Here is an 18,914-nt window from a genome sequence, read left to right as displayed (position 1 = left end):
AAATTACCAAACTACTAAATTAAGAAAAATGATTTAATTTGTATTTAGTAATTGGTGTTTATTACTAGAGGAAGAAAATACCTGTGCTTAAAACTGTACTTAAATATGTCCTACAATAAAACAATACTGATTATGTAATATTAAGATTTTGGATAATTAACATATTCTGAGTGATCATTTATTGGAAATCTAAAAATAAAAGATCTAGCAATCTACATTTGTGATTTAATGACACGAATATGTGCACAGTGCCACTTAGTGGTAAAAGTGTAAATATACTGTGCTACGTCAGTCATTTTCCCCATAATTCTACACCAAGCCTCATGTGATTCATAAATTGCACTTGATTAAATTGAGCCATGTATTCTGTGTGAGTTGTAATCTAGAAAAACAGAGAAATGGAGTCTCATGAGAGCTCATATGCCTATGCAAGCAACCATGAGCAATCAGTATAATTGGGCCGAGTACACATAGATGTTGTACATTAAACAAATTATCCTCGGAGTAATTAAACAAATGGACCTTGATGAGTGTGCTGAGATTAAAAAAGAAAATTTAGTGAGACAACAAAAGATCAATAGTCAATAATGGGCTGTTCTTTTCTCCTTTTATTTATTTGACAAACTCCAAGATGTGCCAATCTATTAAGGGCTCCCATAAACTGCAAGGTAATAAACAACCAAAAATAATCACAAATCCCATTTAAAACGTCACTGTTTGGTTTTAATTGGAATTACAAACAAGGAATGTGTTTGAAATGCTTAAGCCTGGTGTGAGAGAGAGCGTTTCACACTAATGAACGTGCTGGATGTGTTACTTTTCCCCTCCGCACAGCTCCAGCAGGATCTTACGGTAATCGCCCGATGTGTCGCCCTGGAAAACAAACAACAGGGTTTCACCGCTAGGGTCCGCAGAAAGGTTTAGAGAAATACAGTAAAAAAAAAAGAAGATTAAACTAACATACTAAATAAATCATTTAAATAATATAAGGGAAAAAATATATAATACATAATAAAATAAAAAACCCTCTAATATTGTGAAATATTATTACAATTTAAAATAATGGTTTTCTAATTTAATATACTTTAAAATATAATTTATTCCTGTGATCAAAGCTGAATTTTCAGCATCATTCCCCGTCACGTGATCTTTATAATATGATGATTTACTATTAGTGTTGGAAACAATTGTGCTGCATAACATATATACATATACATATACACATATATATATATATATATATATTATGTGGGCATAGATGATTATATTAGAGGTGGGCATAGATTTTTTTTTTTAAATCGAGATTAATCTAGATAGATAGATAGATAGATAGATAGATAGATAGATAGATAGATAGATAGATAGATAGATAGATAGATAGATAGATAGATAGATAGATAGATAGATAGATAGATAGATAGATAGATAGATATTGATAGATCTTTTGAATATTGTTTAGTCAAATGTCCTCAGGAAAGAACTGTGTCCCACCTTTATAAAGGAGTGAAGAGTCTTTCCATACATCTTTAGGAACTCAGCTTTAATGTCGAGCATATCGATCTCGGCGCGAGCCACCATGATTCTGATCAGCACGCTATCTGTGGTGCCTAAACCCTAAGAGTTCAGAAAAACGAGAGAAATTAGGACTTTTGTAACAAACATGTGTAAATATTAGATCAATTGATGTTTTAAATTTACCTTCATTGACTTGTAAAGTCTTTCAGCGAAAAATGCAGGCTTGTTTTTCAAGCTTTTCACTGCAAAGGTAACAGATGCTTTATATATCCAACAGCGCAACTGAAAATGTAAAAAAAAATTACTGAAATATTGCAATCCTCACAACTGACCTATTGCCAGAAATGCATCCTCCAGGGATCCGGACATCTCTCTCTTTATGCTCTCTTCAATGTCCCGTCCAGCTTTCTTCTGATACTCCTGAAACACTGGGAAAACAACAGTGCTTGAGAATGTGTGGGACGTTACACTTCTAACTGCAGTGTATGTAAAGAAATAATGTGTGAATTTGAATCAATATGAAATATGCACTGCTTAAGGTTTCAAACAATAGTACTGGCCTGACAATTTTGCATGTTTAATTCAATGAGCAAGGTCTAGTCATCAGAAATTAAGTCTTTTTGTATTTTAAAATAAAATAATGATTTTATTCAGATAAAAATATAACATATAATGTTATTTGCAATTATTGCAAAATATGATACTTGGCAAATTGAATAAAAATAATTGAGACCGATTGTAGACTGCACATATTTCAATGTAGTAGGTCAACTTGATATTACTTGCATATGAAACATTTGCATACAGCACTTGGTTATTATAGTGCATATTGTACTTAGTTTTATATACTATAACTACAGTATAAATATTTTAGTTTTTTAAATAAAGCTGAAAAAATACAATATTAATATTAAAAGGTTCTGTATTAGCAACTAACTGAAATAAGTGGAAATAAAAAAATAGATAAAATAAAATGAATATAACTCGATCAAGCATAGCATTAAGACAAGTGAAATGAATAACTGCCTCTGCTGGCTTGCCTTCTTCCTATAGTGCATCCTGGTGCCATGTGTTCCCCTGTTAAGTGACGCACACGCACCCTAGCATCCACGTGATGTAAAACATGATTCATCGGACCAGGCCTCCTTCTTCTATTGCTTCATGTTCCAGCTCTTATGCTCACATGTCCACTGTTGGCGCTTTCGGCGGTGGACAGGGGTCAGCATTGGCACCCTGACTAGTCTGCAGCTCTGTAGTCCCATACAAAACAAACTGTGATGCTCTGTGTATTCTGACACTTTTCTATCAGAACTAACTTCTTGAGCAATTTGAGCTACAGTAGCTTGTCTGTTTGATCAGACCGCACGGTCCAGCCTTCACTCCTCACGTGCATCAATGAGCCTTGGCCGCCCATCCCCACTGTTCCTTCCTTGGTCCACTTTTGATAGATACTGACCACTGCAGACTGGGAACACCCCACAAGAGCTGCAGTTTTAGAGATGCTCTGACCCAGTCGTCTAGCCATCACAATTTGGCCCATGTCAAACTCATTAAAATCCTTACGCTTGCCCATTTTTCCTGCTTCTAAAAGATCAACTTTGAGAAAAAAAAATTCACTGCTGCCTAAAATATCCCACCCACTAACAGGTGCCGTGTTACTTGTCAGTGGTCATAATGTTATGCCTGATCAGTGTACACACACACACACACACTATATATATATATATTATACAATTATATATATAGCACATAACAATATTAAAAAGACAACTAAAAAACTAAATGTTCAGTAAAAAAATACAATTATATATACATACACACACACACACACCCCTTATATATTAAAATTAATATTTTATACATGTATATTTATTACATATAATCAATTTATATTATGATGAAATATAATTACATAAAGTTATGTGTATTATATATTATATTATATGTAATATATCTTATATATTAATTTTTTTAATTAAATTTTAATATTTTATTTATATAATTATATATATTTATAGTTATATTTTTTATATTGTTTTAGGACATTGACTAAGTAACAAATTACAGTTGATTGCACATATATATACAATAGTCAACATATATATACAATAGTCAATATATATATATATATATATATATATATATATATATATATATATATATATATATATATATATATATATATATATATATATATGTAATTTGTGACTTAACTTAAAATGTGAGTAATATATATATATATATATATATATATATATATATATATATATATATATATATATATATATATATATATATATATATATATATATATATATATCGTATATAAATACTAAAATAATACTGTACAGGACATCATTTAAATTAACAGTATGAGAAGCAGGTCTATGTCTATTCTGAACAATGTTATTTACATCCAGTCACCACACGGTGGAAGTAATGAGTCTACTTCATTCATTGTTCCAGGCTCATTTCCCCATGCTTTCTAAAGTTACATAAAAACTATCACATAACTGGGAAGTAAGATTGTTGTTATTATCTTGTAGCATAGATACCTCGAAGTAAGTGATTCCTGTTTCTCACACACAGCACAGTAAGGAACTTGACCTCGTCTGTTCCCCATCGAGCTTCACCTGCCTCGTAGATGTCCTATTGGATAAGAAATAGATAACTTTACCTGAGAAGCTAATTTCCTATTATATACCGTTAATGATTAATGAACATCGGCAGGGCTGTTGTGTGTCTAAGGCTGGACCCCACACAATAAAAAGCAGCTCGCTGACACTGAATATATACAGAACCACATCCATGAATAATTGTCCAGAGAATATACAGCGGTCCCCTTCATTCGAAGTATTTGAACACCACAGCCACACACACATAACAGATATAACCATCTCATTGCATTAGAAAAAATGGAATATTTATTTTAAGAAAAGGCAGTACAACAACACCTTTTACCACTACTGAATCAACTTGAGCAACTTGACTAATGCAATCCGAACAAATGAATTTAATTTAATGAATTTGATCGTTTGGTGAATCACAAACAGTGCTAGCATGTGTGCCACACGAGTCCTGAAAAATGAAGCCAAAGCGTTTTGATCACCCCCAAATGGCTGGATGCAGTATAGGTCATAAACCCCGCCCTCTTCATGTCATGTAATGGGACTATACGGAAACCTTCCCCAGTTTCTCGAACCCAACGCGAAAGTGACTTAAACTGCAATTTATCGACTGGCCACTAGGGACAGGCTCCAGAATGGAGCAGACTCTCATTGAACCCCATGTTAAAATGCCCAACTTTACAGCAGAAAAAAAACATGCTTCCAGCCTGGTACAAATTGGGGTTGATCTATACGGCTAATTTTGCCATTCATGACAACTGTGAGGGGGGTGAATTTTTTTTTTATAACACTCGTTTACATTATATAAAGCCTTAATTAACGGCATAACTAAGGGCGCGGCCACTTTGAGAGAAAGATGGATTGCCGTTTGTCTGCTGTCTGTTAGTGATTACCTCAACACCACCCACTTTGTGGGCCTCTTTGCCCATTATCCCGAAATGACGCCCGGTAACGCGCTGCCGAGATGGCAACGGCCAGCTACCTTACGCTTCAGAACTGTTCTTCTGAATCCTATGGGTGATGTCACGGACACAACATCCATATTTTTTACAGTCTGAATGGGACACAGACAAACTAAACAATCAAATTACACTTCAAAAAAATGTTTTTTCCTCTGAGCGAAGTAGTCACTGAGGCACCAACGGGCATTTCTGGGAACTTCCGGACGAGACTGTAACTTTAACTTTAATTTCTACATTTCCATAACTGTTTATTTATAATTCATGTATATCGTTTGAGTCCTTGATATCGCGGCTCCACTTTGCACTCACTACTGTGACTCAGACAAAGAACGAAACACTTAGAGCCACCAATGCAGTCCAATCGATTACCAAACGCATGACTTACTATGAATTGTAAAAAAATAAAAATAATTATATAGGCGAAAAAGTTATAAGGCTTGTGAAGCTTCACTGCAGTTACTGGCTGGTTGTTCATATGACAATGTTGACCACTATGAGTTTAATCACTAGTATTTTATTAAAAAAATGAATGAATGAATGAATGAATGAATGAATGAATGAATGAATGAATGAATATTACTTAAATAAAAATTTTCCCCCAAATATATATTTTTCTCTCTAAAGAGACCGAACAAATGTGTTAATGAAACATCTAAGGAACTGAAATCAGGAATTCAGGTTGCTTGGGACACTTTTGCCATTGAGATGACTAGAAAAAAGTGTCCCAATCAACCAATTCAAAATACATATGTAAAACACATTGCACCACAAAAAACGATCATGTGTTTATTAGGCAAAAAGCTACTGCTAACCACGCCAAAATCTTTACCTTTGCATCCTGGATGGCCTGAGCCTCATCTACCTTAGTGCTCTCGTCACGCCCAGCCTGTATTTAAAGCAGAAAAGACAGTATCAATAAATCCGGCATACCAAACCACCAGGGGTCACACCTGCCCTGGCCGGACACTGTGGACGGTGAAGGTTTGCATGGCAAACAACAGGGCTGAGGAGTATTTACACAATCGAGGTAATACAGAAAATGTGTTTTATTTACCGAGAGTAAAGACACCAAGACCCTCTGGAACATTCCAGATGTGTCTCCGCAGACATCGTCCTCAAGACTCTTGTCATTCACTGTGAAAGCGTAAGAAAAGTGCATGAAAAAAGTGTAATATGGGTTACACAGTATAACTTTTATAACAGAAAAGACTAACAATGTACCTCTCTTATACGTGGCAATGATTTCCTTAATCTCAGAATTGGATCTTGTGGCCAGGATGTCAATGAGACAGGCCTCCTCTGTCCCGGCACCCTGGACAAAGGGAAGGAAAGAAATTGAAGCATAATCGTTCCGAATTCACCTAAAGCCATCAATACAGGATAAGTTCATAGGGAATATAGCAGAACAAGATGAAAGATTGGATGATGTTCGGCCTATTGCCATTAATATATTTGCTGAAGGTCAGGTGATCTGTGTCTGTTTCCTGTTATGTTGCCAACACTGGCCATAATTTTGCCCTGAGTATCATTATCTTGAGGACAGACTGATATCAATTTTGCTTTTTGTGACTTTTGAGACTGATTTGTGTGATTTTCAATAGCTTAAAACAATATAAAAAGATAATAATATTAATAATATATATAATTAATTACATAAGTTATTCTAATTATTTATATATTATATACTGCTTTTATTTACTAAATATAATATTATATATATATATATATATATATATATATATATATATATATATATATATATATATATATATATCTTAAAATATAACATATAGATAAAATAAATAAAAAACAATATATAATGTAAAATTACATAGGTTCTTCTATGTAATTATATACAATGTATTGTCTTTATTCTTATTTACTAAATATAAAATAAATGTGAGTATATATGTACACATATGTATATATGTATATATATATATATATATATATACATACATTTTTACACACACACACACACACACGCACACACACACATATAAAACTATATAGAAAATATATCTATAAATATATATAATTATATAAATAAAATATTAAAATGTAATACAAATTTTTAATATATAAGATATATTACATATAATATAAAATATAATACACTTAACTTTATGTAATTATATTTCATCATAACATAATTTGATTATATGTAATAAATATACATGTATAAAATATTCAAACATTATATACAAAATATATACATTATACATTAGACTATATAGACTATATGATCAACAATATTGTGATGGATTCTGACTTTTGTGACAACAAATAATCGTAAAAATATTTTATATATATATTTATGTGTGTGTGTGTGTGTGTATGTATGTAAACCTCATTGAAAAAATTGGTGTATAATTTACTTTCTAATTGTTAGTGAAATTTACTAATAATTTCTAACTGAAACGGCACACAGATTTAATTATACGTGAAATAAATTTTGAAGACTAAAATAGTATTTTGTTGTAAACAAAATTGTATCTACAGTTGGTTTTATTTACAACTTCGTGCAACTTGGTACAAGTAGAGTGTACCACATTATTTACATTCAATACACTAATGCACTTCAAACACTGCATGAAAACCCTGGAATACGGCATTATCCGGGCATGGTAAACTCCTGTGTAATTTGAGGTTTACCGGACGTATGTGGGAAAAAGCGGATCAGAGTAACACGGAACAGTATATTTCAAGATACACCCGGAAACCTCACATATGCGGACATATACAGGCATCCGTGAAATTTCACAGAAATATACAGCTGAAACACTGCTGGGTGCTAGGACTGGTGACTGTTAGGTGTGAAGAAGGCCTTTCATATGTTAATGACACTGAGGTGTTGTCTGTTCTCAGAGGGAGGGGTGGCAGGGGAGGACCTCAGGATTGAGAATTATGACTCTTAATCAAAGTTTTTATAAAAACACTACAAAATAAACACCCCGAACATATAGTCACAAAAACAGAGTATTTAAATTAAGGAATTAAATGGAACAAATAAAGGAAAAGTAACCAACCATTTTAGAATAACACACATTTATTGTGAAGTTTTACAAAAGGCAGTTAATAACAATAACATTTAATAAAAAGGAATGTACATTAATGTGAAATAATGAAAACATGGCTTTAAAAACACAAAAAAAAACCCAGATATGCTCAAAATAAAATTAAAGGAATAAAAAGAAGGTCGTTGGAAATCGCATGGGGCTAAATCTCAAACATTGTGCAAATGGGAATTATGGCTGATACCTTTTCTTTTGTCTGACTTAACTGCACAATGTATGTACTTAGTACACATCTCCCTGCAATACATTCCACAGGTAGGAACGCTGCTGCACAATCAGTCTGTGTGCCACACCTCCACAGGGTTCCCAAAGAAACATCTGTCTGGATGAGGGTGCAACCACGAAACCTTTGCAACAACATGGCGTATAGTACGTGTGTTAGTTTTTAACACTGATTATAAGAAATCTCTTAATGACTCCAGCACGCAGCTCTGCATTTGGTTCGAGGACTGGTTCGTCCAAGAATTTGTATTTCTCTCCACGCCTCTCTTTTAAAAAACCCAGGTCTTTTTTACCAAGGTCTCTAATGACGGAGTTACTTTCTTGTAACAATAGGTTAGTTTGGGGTACAGATATTCCTTGCCATTGAAGCTTATCTTTTTGGACAGACAGCATATTCAGTGAAGTTGTCGTACTGGTATATTTTCTTAGTTAATATAAAGTCTTGGGAATCATACCAGCAAATTGCATTAATCAATCAACTTTATTTATATAGCGCTTTTACAATGACGATTGTTTCAAATTAGCCTCACAGTATCAAACGAGACAGTATTGCAACAATATTTTAGTTGGCTGTAGGGTCAACAATGTTGGCAGATCAATATTATAGTTTATAGAATTAAATAAGACCTAGTTAATTCATTTTATTTGTATATTTAGTTGAATAACTTAGATCATAAATTTAGTGTTATAGTTTGTGTGTCCCCAACTGAGTAAACCAAAGGCCACAGTGGCAAACCCAGAGGAGACACCAATCAACACTGAGAATATTTCCAATGAGCCATCAGTTGTCTGAGGCATAGCAGCAGTGCAGTGATGGCATTGTCTGAAATGTTGAACAATGCTTGCCAGGTTAAAAGCATTATTGCTATTAGCTTTACAAGTAATAAAGCAGAGCTGTCTCTATTGTCATTATCTTCTTCAGGTTTGTCATCTTTAAAATCCAAATGTTCACTGTGCTGACCATCTGTAAAGACATGTTGCTCTTCATGGTCACTGTCATCATCTGAAGACGTTTCACTGAGCTCCAAGGAAAGCCTGAGCAGCTCATTGCGTTCTTCTTCTTCTTCTTCTTCTTCTTCTTCTTCTTCTTCTTCAAAAAAAAAAAAAGACATTTGTTAGAGTTTTTTTTTTTTTAGAAAAAAATAATAGAAGTGTAACATAATACACATCTGTCTGTGCACATCTGTCTGTGTGCATCAATTTAAATGTAAGGAGCCTTGCCTTCAGATCTGCCGAATCTTGGTTCTCCTGGAAATGCTTGGTTTCTTCAAATATGCAGAAATCAACTTGCTCTTGGACTCCAATGTTCTCTGTAACAATTAAAGAACAATACAACGATTTTAGCTACACACAAATTTACATACACAAGCTAAATACAAAGATTTAGTTTAAACAGTGAAACATCACAACACCAATTGGTTAATGGCTGGAGCTATGCATTTGTCTAGCATTATCTTAAAGTTAGCAGCTTTTTACTAAAATCCCATAGAATCACACTTTACAGTACATCATGTGTACAAGTCATGATGGGCCATAGAAATGTTAATGGGCCATTCGTAATAGTTTATCCAAATAACTTTAGTTATTGTTATGAATGGCCCATCATGATTTAAATGTTCAGCAAATAAAGCTATGACCAAATTTGTAATAATAAAAGTTACAATGTATTAACAAGACTTATGCCTATACTGGAAAAAACACAAACTTACTACATTCTGAAAACAAGCAAATCACTATTGTGTGTCAACTCTAACCAAAGCAGATCATGAACATCAGTGTAATGTTGCACAACAACAGTAAATATATAAACCAAATGCTGATGATCACCATCTTATTTTACTTGTCATTTTGGTCTTACATTAAAAAAAAAAGTTCAGTAACTTACCAAAATGAATACCAGCATCATCCCAGTCCACAGGTCTCATTTCGTCTGGATGAAGTTCATCACATGCACTCACTTCCAGCTCTGTGTTGTGATTTGTCTCAGCTGTAATCGCTCCATTGTGAAAAAAAAAACTTTTTTTTGTGAAGATAAAAATATGCATGGGAAACATTATCGTTGCAGTGGTCGCAAAACCGCCGAGCTCTCTTTCTCGTATTATTATCAACAGGTGGTTGTCCTTCCATGTTGATAGATAATTATGTCCAGCATTATATTTTTGCACCAAATTAAAGATACACCTGCGACGCGTCATACCGAGGGCGTGGTTTGAGTGGTGATTAGCAAGCAAACAGTACGCGCCAAAGAGGGGGCGTTTTGAGGTTTGAAATCAACCACTCACAATAAAGGTGGGGACTGAGGCGCACCCAATAGTAGTGTATTGTTTCATGCGCGCGAAAGTTGAAACCTCCGCATTGTTTCCGGAAGTACAGAGAACGGATAGTTGTTTTTTTTGTGGTGTTTGGTTGAGATTTGGAATCGATCATTTTCGACAGATTTAATATGGAGAGTAAAAGGAACCTTAGTTTTTTTTACTTCACTGAACAGAGGAGGACAAGCAGGCTCAAGCCCAGTTACTTTGAATGCCTTGATGAAGCAGCTGATCTCCGGCCAGTGTGCTATATCTCGTCAGCTTACTACTTTAATATCTGCACAGCATGAACGGGCTGATCTTCTCCAAGAGGCTCTCCAGCGTCTTTATTCTCTCGAGCAAAAGTATGAGCAGCACGGACTAACTTACAGGAAGAGCCTTACAACACTGTGAAAAGATTTAAAAGGGCACGTAACGTGAGGTAAGTTCAGTTATTGTTATATAATGTGCCTGTAAACCAAAGTTGGCTTACAATTAACGTTAGCCTAATAACATTGTGTTTTGTCTCCAGCGGTTACTTTGATGGCCATCTTATTCAAACTTGAAAATATTGTGGTTCTTGCAGATTGTGAATCCGTTTAAACGCATTTTAATTTCAAACTTTACAGGAATCTGTAAGGTGCCTTTGTGTGAAACCCAATTCAGAGAACAGCCCACACAAATACGATCCACAGACTGGGTAAGACTGCTTATTGTATACTGTAAATGTTAGGTTAACCTACTTCTAACGTCATATGGATTTGAAATGCCAAAACTGAATTTCATTAATTATAACTGCAACTTTTCCCCCAGAATAGTCATCACACAACCTCGCTTTGACCATTTTCCTTTGAAGAATTAAGGACAACTTTTACAGATGTTGACCCTGAAATTGTAAAAGGTAATCTTAAAGATTGTATTCTTTTTTTAAAGTAATTTTATATTAATATTTACCATGTGTGCTTTGTTTTGCTTACTTTTATTGGTATTACAATTATTCATGATTTATTTAGCAGGATGCAAGACATATTGAGACACCACGGAGGAAGTATTCTGTGGCTCAGCCTGAAAAGGCCCAAAAAAGACATTATGAAGAACATGGCGAAGAACCGTCAAAGAAAGTGAAGGGTAAGTTCAGAAACTTGCTAAGCATTTATTTTCTCTTTAGGAGATATGATTTTGTCAATATTGTGATTAAACTTATACATTAAACCCAATACTTTGATCAAATCTGAGTGTGACATAACCATACTCATTAGTGAATAATGCAAATCGCATGTAAACTGGAGTGAAGAGTTCTGCTCATGTCATGTGAGCACCTTCCAGCGATTAAGACCTTACTCTTAGAATACATAGTTGCATTATTGTTGCACATGTAAACACAGTCTGTGTTTTAGTGGTTAAATTACTGTCATGTTTTGCAGTTGCTGGAGACCAGGTCCAGGGTTGTACAAGCTAACGCAGAAAGAGACCTGTGAGAGACCGCAACAATAGCGCAGATGTCTGATGAAGATGCTGATGTTGATGGAAGGCCAGTGTGGATGGTGAGGTCTCCACCAAACAGAACCACAGTTGTCTGCGCTCTGCCAAGTGCTACGAACCAGACAAGAGGCTGACCCACGCTACACATCACATCATCAGTGCATCATTATAATGTATTTTTACAATGCTCTTGGGAAATGTTTCCACTTATATATATTGTTTACTAAGAACATATATTATATGCATTTTTTCCCTCTTATTCCTTTACAACGCCGTCCTTTAAATAGAATTTGCTCACTTTTTTTTCCCCCATTCATTTTATAATATATGTTTACAATGCTCTTTGGGAGTTTTTTTTTTTTTTTTTTTAACATTTTGGTTCTAATTTTATAATGTTTACAATTTTGCATTCTCATTTTATAATGTTACATTTTAGATACACTGTGTATTTATTTATTTATATCGCCAACTTTTAAATATGTTGTGTTAATTTTATTTTTCATGCCTTTTTTACCCTTTCATTTTAACTTATGTTTATTTTATATAGTTATATTTATATTGTTTATTTGTCCTTTTAAATGCCTTTATTTTTTTTTTATTTTTTTGTTCTTTACATTTTCATCCCTTTTAAATACATTTTGTTCACTTGTTTTTGTTTCTCCATTCTATTCTTTTGCTTGTTTAAAATGCTCTTGGTAATGTTTTATGTACCTTAATAAATATTCCATATTTTCCTAAATTGTTTTTTGTGTGTATTTTTCCTTTGGGGGGAGAGGGGGGTGGGGTTTATGGTGTATGAGCAGTATCTGCATAGCTGACCTATAACCAATCAAATCACTAAGCTATAAGGCCTTGGGTGGGCTAAGTTTTAAAAGTAACCAATAAAATCACTTTACTGGGTTTTCAATGTGCCCTGTCCTCCAATAGCAGTTTGGGTTTTGGGAGTGGTTTTAAAAGAACAACCAATCCAGTTTGATTTGAAAGGCCAATAGGGGATGGGAGGCAAAGCTGCTCAGAGGTGTGAAAATGTCTCCTGAAAAACCCTGATGGGATTACTTGCCATGGCAACAAATGGCTGTAGCATGGAAGTATACGGCCACAACATACATCCGATTTGGTATCATTCCGGATGTATACGGATATATACCGATCCATGGAATTTGACCTATCCGGCCAGTATACTCCCGGATTCTTCCGAATTTCAGCAGTGTATACAGGAGTATACGGGTCCGGATACACCTTTTTTCATGCAGTGAAACAATACCATGGCACATGACAGAACCTAATAACCATGCAAAACAGTTTGCATAATGATTTTGCCTAAGAACATTTCTCTATCCAAACAGAGAAAGAAAGAAAAGTCTCGTATTTTGGAGTCCCCTCTCTCCTCACTAACCTTGATGGCGTTTTTCAGCTCATATGCGTCGTACACCGGGGCGGGCATCATCAACCCGACCACAACCTTCTCAAAGTTTCCAGTAAGCTCTGACTTCAAGCAGTCAACCAGTTCCTGAATGAGGGTTTAAAATAAACTGTTGTTTACCACATGACTTTAAAAATTCCACTGTGCAGAAAAGCTTCAAATAAGAATATTTATTCTTAGATACATTCATTCATGCTCATTTTCACACAGTTACAAATATTACATCAGAAGGAAAAAGAAACAAATGGATTTGGGATTGGGAAAGAGTGTTTTGTTGAGACAGCAGACCAGAGCTGTAATATCTGCTGGAAGTCTCCAGAGGGAGTTGGGTGGGGAAGGCGTGTCGTGTCCACGAGACTGTCCTGAATGCAGTCCAGAATTTTTCCCCACAATGACTCACACTTTCTTTCTCCACAGAGAGCGCTTGAGTCACTCAAAGTTTCCATTAACATACGGTTCAAGACCTGAATGCCACTTTCACTGATTCTGGTTTCATTGACCGGCTTACAGATTAACAGAGGGGGTTACAGATTAATAAAGGAAGTACAATAAAAGTCAATGCTGCATTCTTTATACTCCGTTACGATAACAGTCATAAAGCAGGGATGTCCCCTGAAAGACAGCGTTTGTGAATTGCACAGACTCTCTGCTGTGTATATTGACATGAAGAGTTAATGATTGAAGTCGGTTGGCAGCATCTGTTATCAGTGACATACTCTCCTTTGTTCGTCTTCATTCTGGCTACGGAATCATTAAGAAATGTCAACACCGTTATCTAATCACCTTTTGAACCACATGCTTCATGTAAATACAGCCTGATGGCAGCTCATACGTCCCTGCCATCAGGACCTTCCGCAAAGATAAGAGAGCAACAACAAGCTTCCCTAATTTTATCGTGTTGGTCCAAAGGGAGATCGGTTAATCCTAGGCCACTATTCTGAATTTTATAGATACACTGTACAAATGTTTTTGTTGGTTTAACTTAAAGTAAGTAACCTGGTTGCCTTAAAATTTTGAGTTTATTGAAATTAAAAATTTGAGTTGATACAATGAAGGAAATTTGTTAAAGAAATAGAAACTCAAAATATTTTTGTATCTGAACCACATAAGAAAATTGATAAATCATGAAAATAGCACTATTTGGCATGTTTCACTGCATCATCACAAATAAAACACACACAATTACCCAATATGCTTACAAAATCTTTTAATAATCTTTTAATAAAGGTTGTCGAATCTCAAAAAAATGTTCATTATATTAACTCAATTTTTAATTTCAATGAACTCAAAATTTTAAGGCAACCAGATAACTTTTAAAAAAATATTTTTTTACAGTCCATGTGCAACAAACGAATGTCTTCTGTAAAACAGGTTGCATCGCTTCAGGTCTTTTGTATGTGCTTAGTTAAATATAGAGGGGTGTTACTGAAGAAGCTACCAAAGACCAAGGTTATAACCATGTCTTGGACATTGGGGGGACCAAATTGTTTTGTTGTTTTTTTTGGATGGGGAGGGCGGGGGTTATTGGTCTTATTAGTTTATTTAAAGGAATTATATTATTAAAGTATTAAAATAGATTTAAGAGCGGAAAAAAATTAAGAAATAGACTTGTCTCCCTCAATGTCTATGGTGGTTATGGCTAAGACGAGCATAGCAAATTAATGTCCATCGCATAAGCAATTTTTAATCACTAACATTTGGATAGTAAAACTGAACAGGAAACCAAATATATATATAAAAAAAACAGTTAGGTTAGCTGGATGATTTCCTTATAATTCCATAGATTGTGGCATTAGTTCATAATGCCATTAACACTTTCTCAGACGAGTGGATGGGATGAGACCTGTTTTCCTGTTATATATATATATATGGGCATAAATCCCATTGCAAGTGAGATAATGACAGCTAGCAAGGCAAAAGGTAAAGTAATTGAGTATATTACCTTTCCCACGCTCTGTTTGAAAGCTTCCTTGATTTTTTGCCTTTGTGCAATTGTGCGATGAGCGAGGATCTCGATGATAGTCGCCTCATTGGTACCTGAAAGTAGTTCATTTCAACAGTTAATGCAAAAATGAAATTTTAAACCAATTATTTAAACATTTTGAGTTTTTTTTGCATAAGCTGATAACTACATCCTTTTCACCTTTTGTCATCTTCACCAAACACGTTGAAAATGGATATTGTGGTTTTTGATGTGCCATTTAATATAAAATACATTATATAATAATTATTACGCATATAATACATAATGTTGCATTTTTTTAATGTGTCTTATGGTTATTTAATCAAAATACATTAAATAATACAGTAATGTTGCAAAATATTATTATTATTATTATTATTAAAAATAACTGGATATATTTTTGAATATATTTTAAAACGTCATTTATTCCTGTGATGTCAAATTACTCCAGCCTTCAGCGTCACATGATCCTTCAGAAATCATTCTAATATACTGATTTACTGCTCAAGATACATTTCTTTTTATTATCGATGTTGGCATTATCTTATTATCAAACTGAATAAGAATATAATGAACAGAAAGTTCAAAAGGATTTATTTGAAACAAATATGTATTCACTATATTGCCAAAAGTTTTGGGACGTCTGCCTTTACATGTACATGAACTTTAATGACATCTCATTCTTAATCTGTAGGGTTTAATATGGAGTTGGTCCCCCCTTTGCAGCTATAACAGCTTCAACTCTTCTGGGAAGGCTTTCCCCAAGGTTTAGGAGTGTGTTTTTTTTGGAATTTTTGACCATTCTTCTAGAAGCGCATTTGTGAGGTCAGGCACTGATGTTGGACGAGAAGGCCTGGCTCAGGTCTCCGCTCTAATTCATCCCAAAGGTGTTCTATCGGGTTGAGGTCAGGACTCTGTGCAGGCCAGTCATGTTCCTCCACACCAAACTCACTCATCCATGTCTTTATGGACCGATGCTTTATGCAATGGTGCGTAGTCATGTTAGAACAGGAGGGGGCCATCCCTAAACTGTTCCCACAAAGTTGGTAGCATAAAATTGTCCAAAATGTCTTGGTATGGTAAACCCAACCCCTGAAAACAACCTCACAACATAATCCCCTCCACCAAACTTTACACTTGGCACGAGACATTCAGGCAACTACAATTCTGCTTGGCAACCGCCAAACCCAGACTTAGACAGACACGCGTGATTTGTCCCTTAAGGGAACACGTCTCCTCTGCTCTAGAGTCCAGTGGTGTCGTGCTTTACACCACTGCACCTGATGCTTTGCATTGCACTTGGTGATGTAAGACTTGGATGCAGCTGCTCGGCCATGAAAACCGATTCCAGGAAACTCTCCACGCACTGTTCTTGAGCTAATCTGAAGGCCACATGAAGTTTGGAGGACTGTAGCTCTTGACTCTGCAGAAAGTTGCCGAATTTTGCGCACTCCACGCCTCAGCATGTGCTGACCCCGCTCTGTGATTTTCTGTTGTTCCCCATTTCTTCCACTGTATTATAATTCCACTTACATGTGATCATATTTAATAGTGAGGAAATTTCATGAATGGACTTACTGTACAGACAGCAACCTATCATAGTACCACACTTGAATTCACTGAGCTCCTGAGAGCGACCCATTCTTTTACAAATGTTTATAGAAGCGTCTGTATGCCTAGATGCTTGATTTTATACACCTGTGGCCATGGAAGTGATTGGAACACCTGAATTCAGTGATTTGGAGGGGTGTCACAATACTTTTAGCAATATAGTGTATAAACATACATATAAATATTATTTTTTTAGTTTTGTAATACATCACATTATTTATTCCGCTGAACTTTTACTTTCATGTTCCATGGCAGTGATTCCATGGAAGTTTCACAATTTTCATTTCCCCATTTTTAACGATTTTGGACTTACAGATTTATTGGAATTTAGAGTATCGCATTACATGTTTCCCTTCAGGCCCAAAGTTAGGAATCATATGGCTGATTGAAAAACTGCAAGAAATTATTTCTTTTCTCTTTTTTTTGCACTGCATAGCCATCTTTGACACTTTCAGAATTATTTCCGGTCAGAAAAGTTCCCTGTTATTCAAAGTATCAAATTGCATGTTCCTCATAACTCACTTAAGGCCAGCAAGCAAGCCTATGACTAACAGCATGAACATTGTGAGTTGTATTTTGTAATGTATCTCACGCTACAATCAGCTGATGTTCATTAAATTAAAATCTGCATTCTCAACATCATGCCGCGCGCTAGTCTACACAGATGAGGAAACACCTTTTCGGTTACAGGAAAAATGCCAGAGATTTTTTTTTGGGGGGGGGAAAAAACCAGCAGAGCAACATGTGTCAGTGCTGAGTACAGCTTGCAAATGAAAAGAGAGATTTAAAGGGCTAGTTCACCCAAAAATGAAATTTCTTTCATTAATGACTTACCCTAATGTCGTTCCACACCCGTAAGACCTCCATTCATCCTCGGAACACAGTTTAAGACATTTTAGATTTAGTCCGAGTCTTTCTGTAACTGAGTAACCGAGTCTTTAGTGCCTTTAATGGGTCTTGTGAGTGGGTCAGTGGAAATGTACTGAATCCCAATGGAGGACTTTTTGAAGCCTTTCTTAGCCATCAGCTTTCATAAAAAATATCTTCATTTGTGTTCTGAAGATGAACGAAGGTCTTACAGGTGTCCAACGACATGAGGGTGAGTAATTAATGAAATTATTTTAAAAGCAACCAGGTAATGATTCTCATCTCATTCAAAAGGACAGAAACTTGATCATGTAAATACGCTCATCTCGAAGTCCAGTTCTGATTTGTCTGATCACTTACCTGCTCCTTTCATCGCACCATAGATTTTCTGGGCATCTTCATCTGGCTTAAATCCTGATGCCTCAGTCACGGTTCCACGGTTGCCCAACTACAGCAAAAGAAGAGATAACAGCACCTTTAAGATATGGGTAAAGTCTGACACCTATAAATTTAGAGTTGCTGTCACAAGGCTGTTCGACAACTCGCATATTTTTAACATCAGATTATGCCAACACATCCTAAATGTGAAAAATGTAATTTAGAGTATCACTCCAATTCTTGGACACACATACACTATCATACTAAAAAGCTGAGGCGTTCTCTTGCAAATATTTGAATATTTTCTTAATACAATTTTTTTTAAATCATTAAAATTATAAGTGTCTTCTGCTTTTTTTAAATCATTAAACTTTTAAGTGTCTTCTGCTCACCAAGGCTGGGTTTATTTGACTAAAAATACAATAAAAACAGCAATACTGTGAAATATTATTACAATTTCATGAAAATGATAAATTACATTTTCAAAAAATATACT

At 35.0% G+C, this 18,914-nt stretch overlaps 1 protein-coding gene and 1 long non-coding RNA gene across 2 annotated transcripts in view; both read right to left on the bottom strand.

The window, feature by feature from the left end:
* Window positions 1-590: 590 nt before the first annotated feature.
* Window positions 591-18,914, bottom strand: part of anxa4 (annexin A4) — a 22,263-nt gene continuing 3,939 nt past the window's right edge. Inside the window, exons 3-13 of the mRNA XM_067433098.1 lie at window positions 18,401-18,488; window positions 15,542-15,636; window positions 13,573-13,686; window positions 6,326-6,416; window positions 6,159-6,238; window positions 5,934-5,990; window positions 4,071-4,164; window positions 1,848-1,943; window positions 1,699-1,757; window positions 1,492-1,614; window positions 591-873 (exon numbers count right to left, since the gene is read on the bottom strand). Coding sequence (XP_067289199.1) covers window positions 814-873; window positions 1,492-1,614; window positions 1,699-1,757; window positions 1,848-1,943; window positions 4,071-4,164; window positions 5,934-5,990; window positions 6,159-6,238; window positions 6,326-6,416; window positions 13,573-13,686; window positions 15,542-15,636; window positions 18,401-18,488 — 957 coding nt within the window. The 3' untranslated portion in view covers window positions 591-813. The remainder of the gene's footprint in view (window positions 874-1,491; window positions 1,615-1,698; window positions 1,758-1,847; window positions 1,944-4,070; window positions 4,165-5,933; window positions 5,991-6,158; window positions 6,239-6,325; window positions 6,417-13,572; window positions 13,687-15,541; window positions 15,637-18,400; window positions 18,489-18,914) is intronic.
* On the bottom strand, window positions 8,676-11,515 carry LOC137062241 (uncharacterized). The gene is made up of 3 exons (XR_010901213.1): window positions 10,289-11,515; window positions 9,625-9,713; window positions 8,676-9,484 (listed from the first exon to the last, which is right to left on the bottom strand). It is a non-coding gene; the product is annotated as an uncharacterized lncRNA (long non-coding RNA).

Source organism: Pseudorasbora parva, chromosome 23, assembly GCF_024679245.1.
Source record: "Pseudorasbora parva isolate DD20220531a chromosome 23, ASM2467924v1, whole genome shotgun sequence".
In the NCBI taxonomy this organism is placed as follows: Eukaryota; Metazoa; Chordata; class Actinopteri; order Cypriniformes; family Gobionidae; genus Pseudorasbora; species Pseudorasbora parva.
This window is presented reverse-complemented; position numbering and strand designations above follow the sequence as displayed.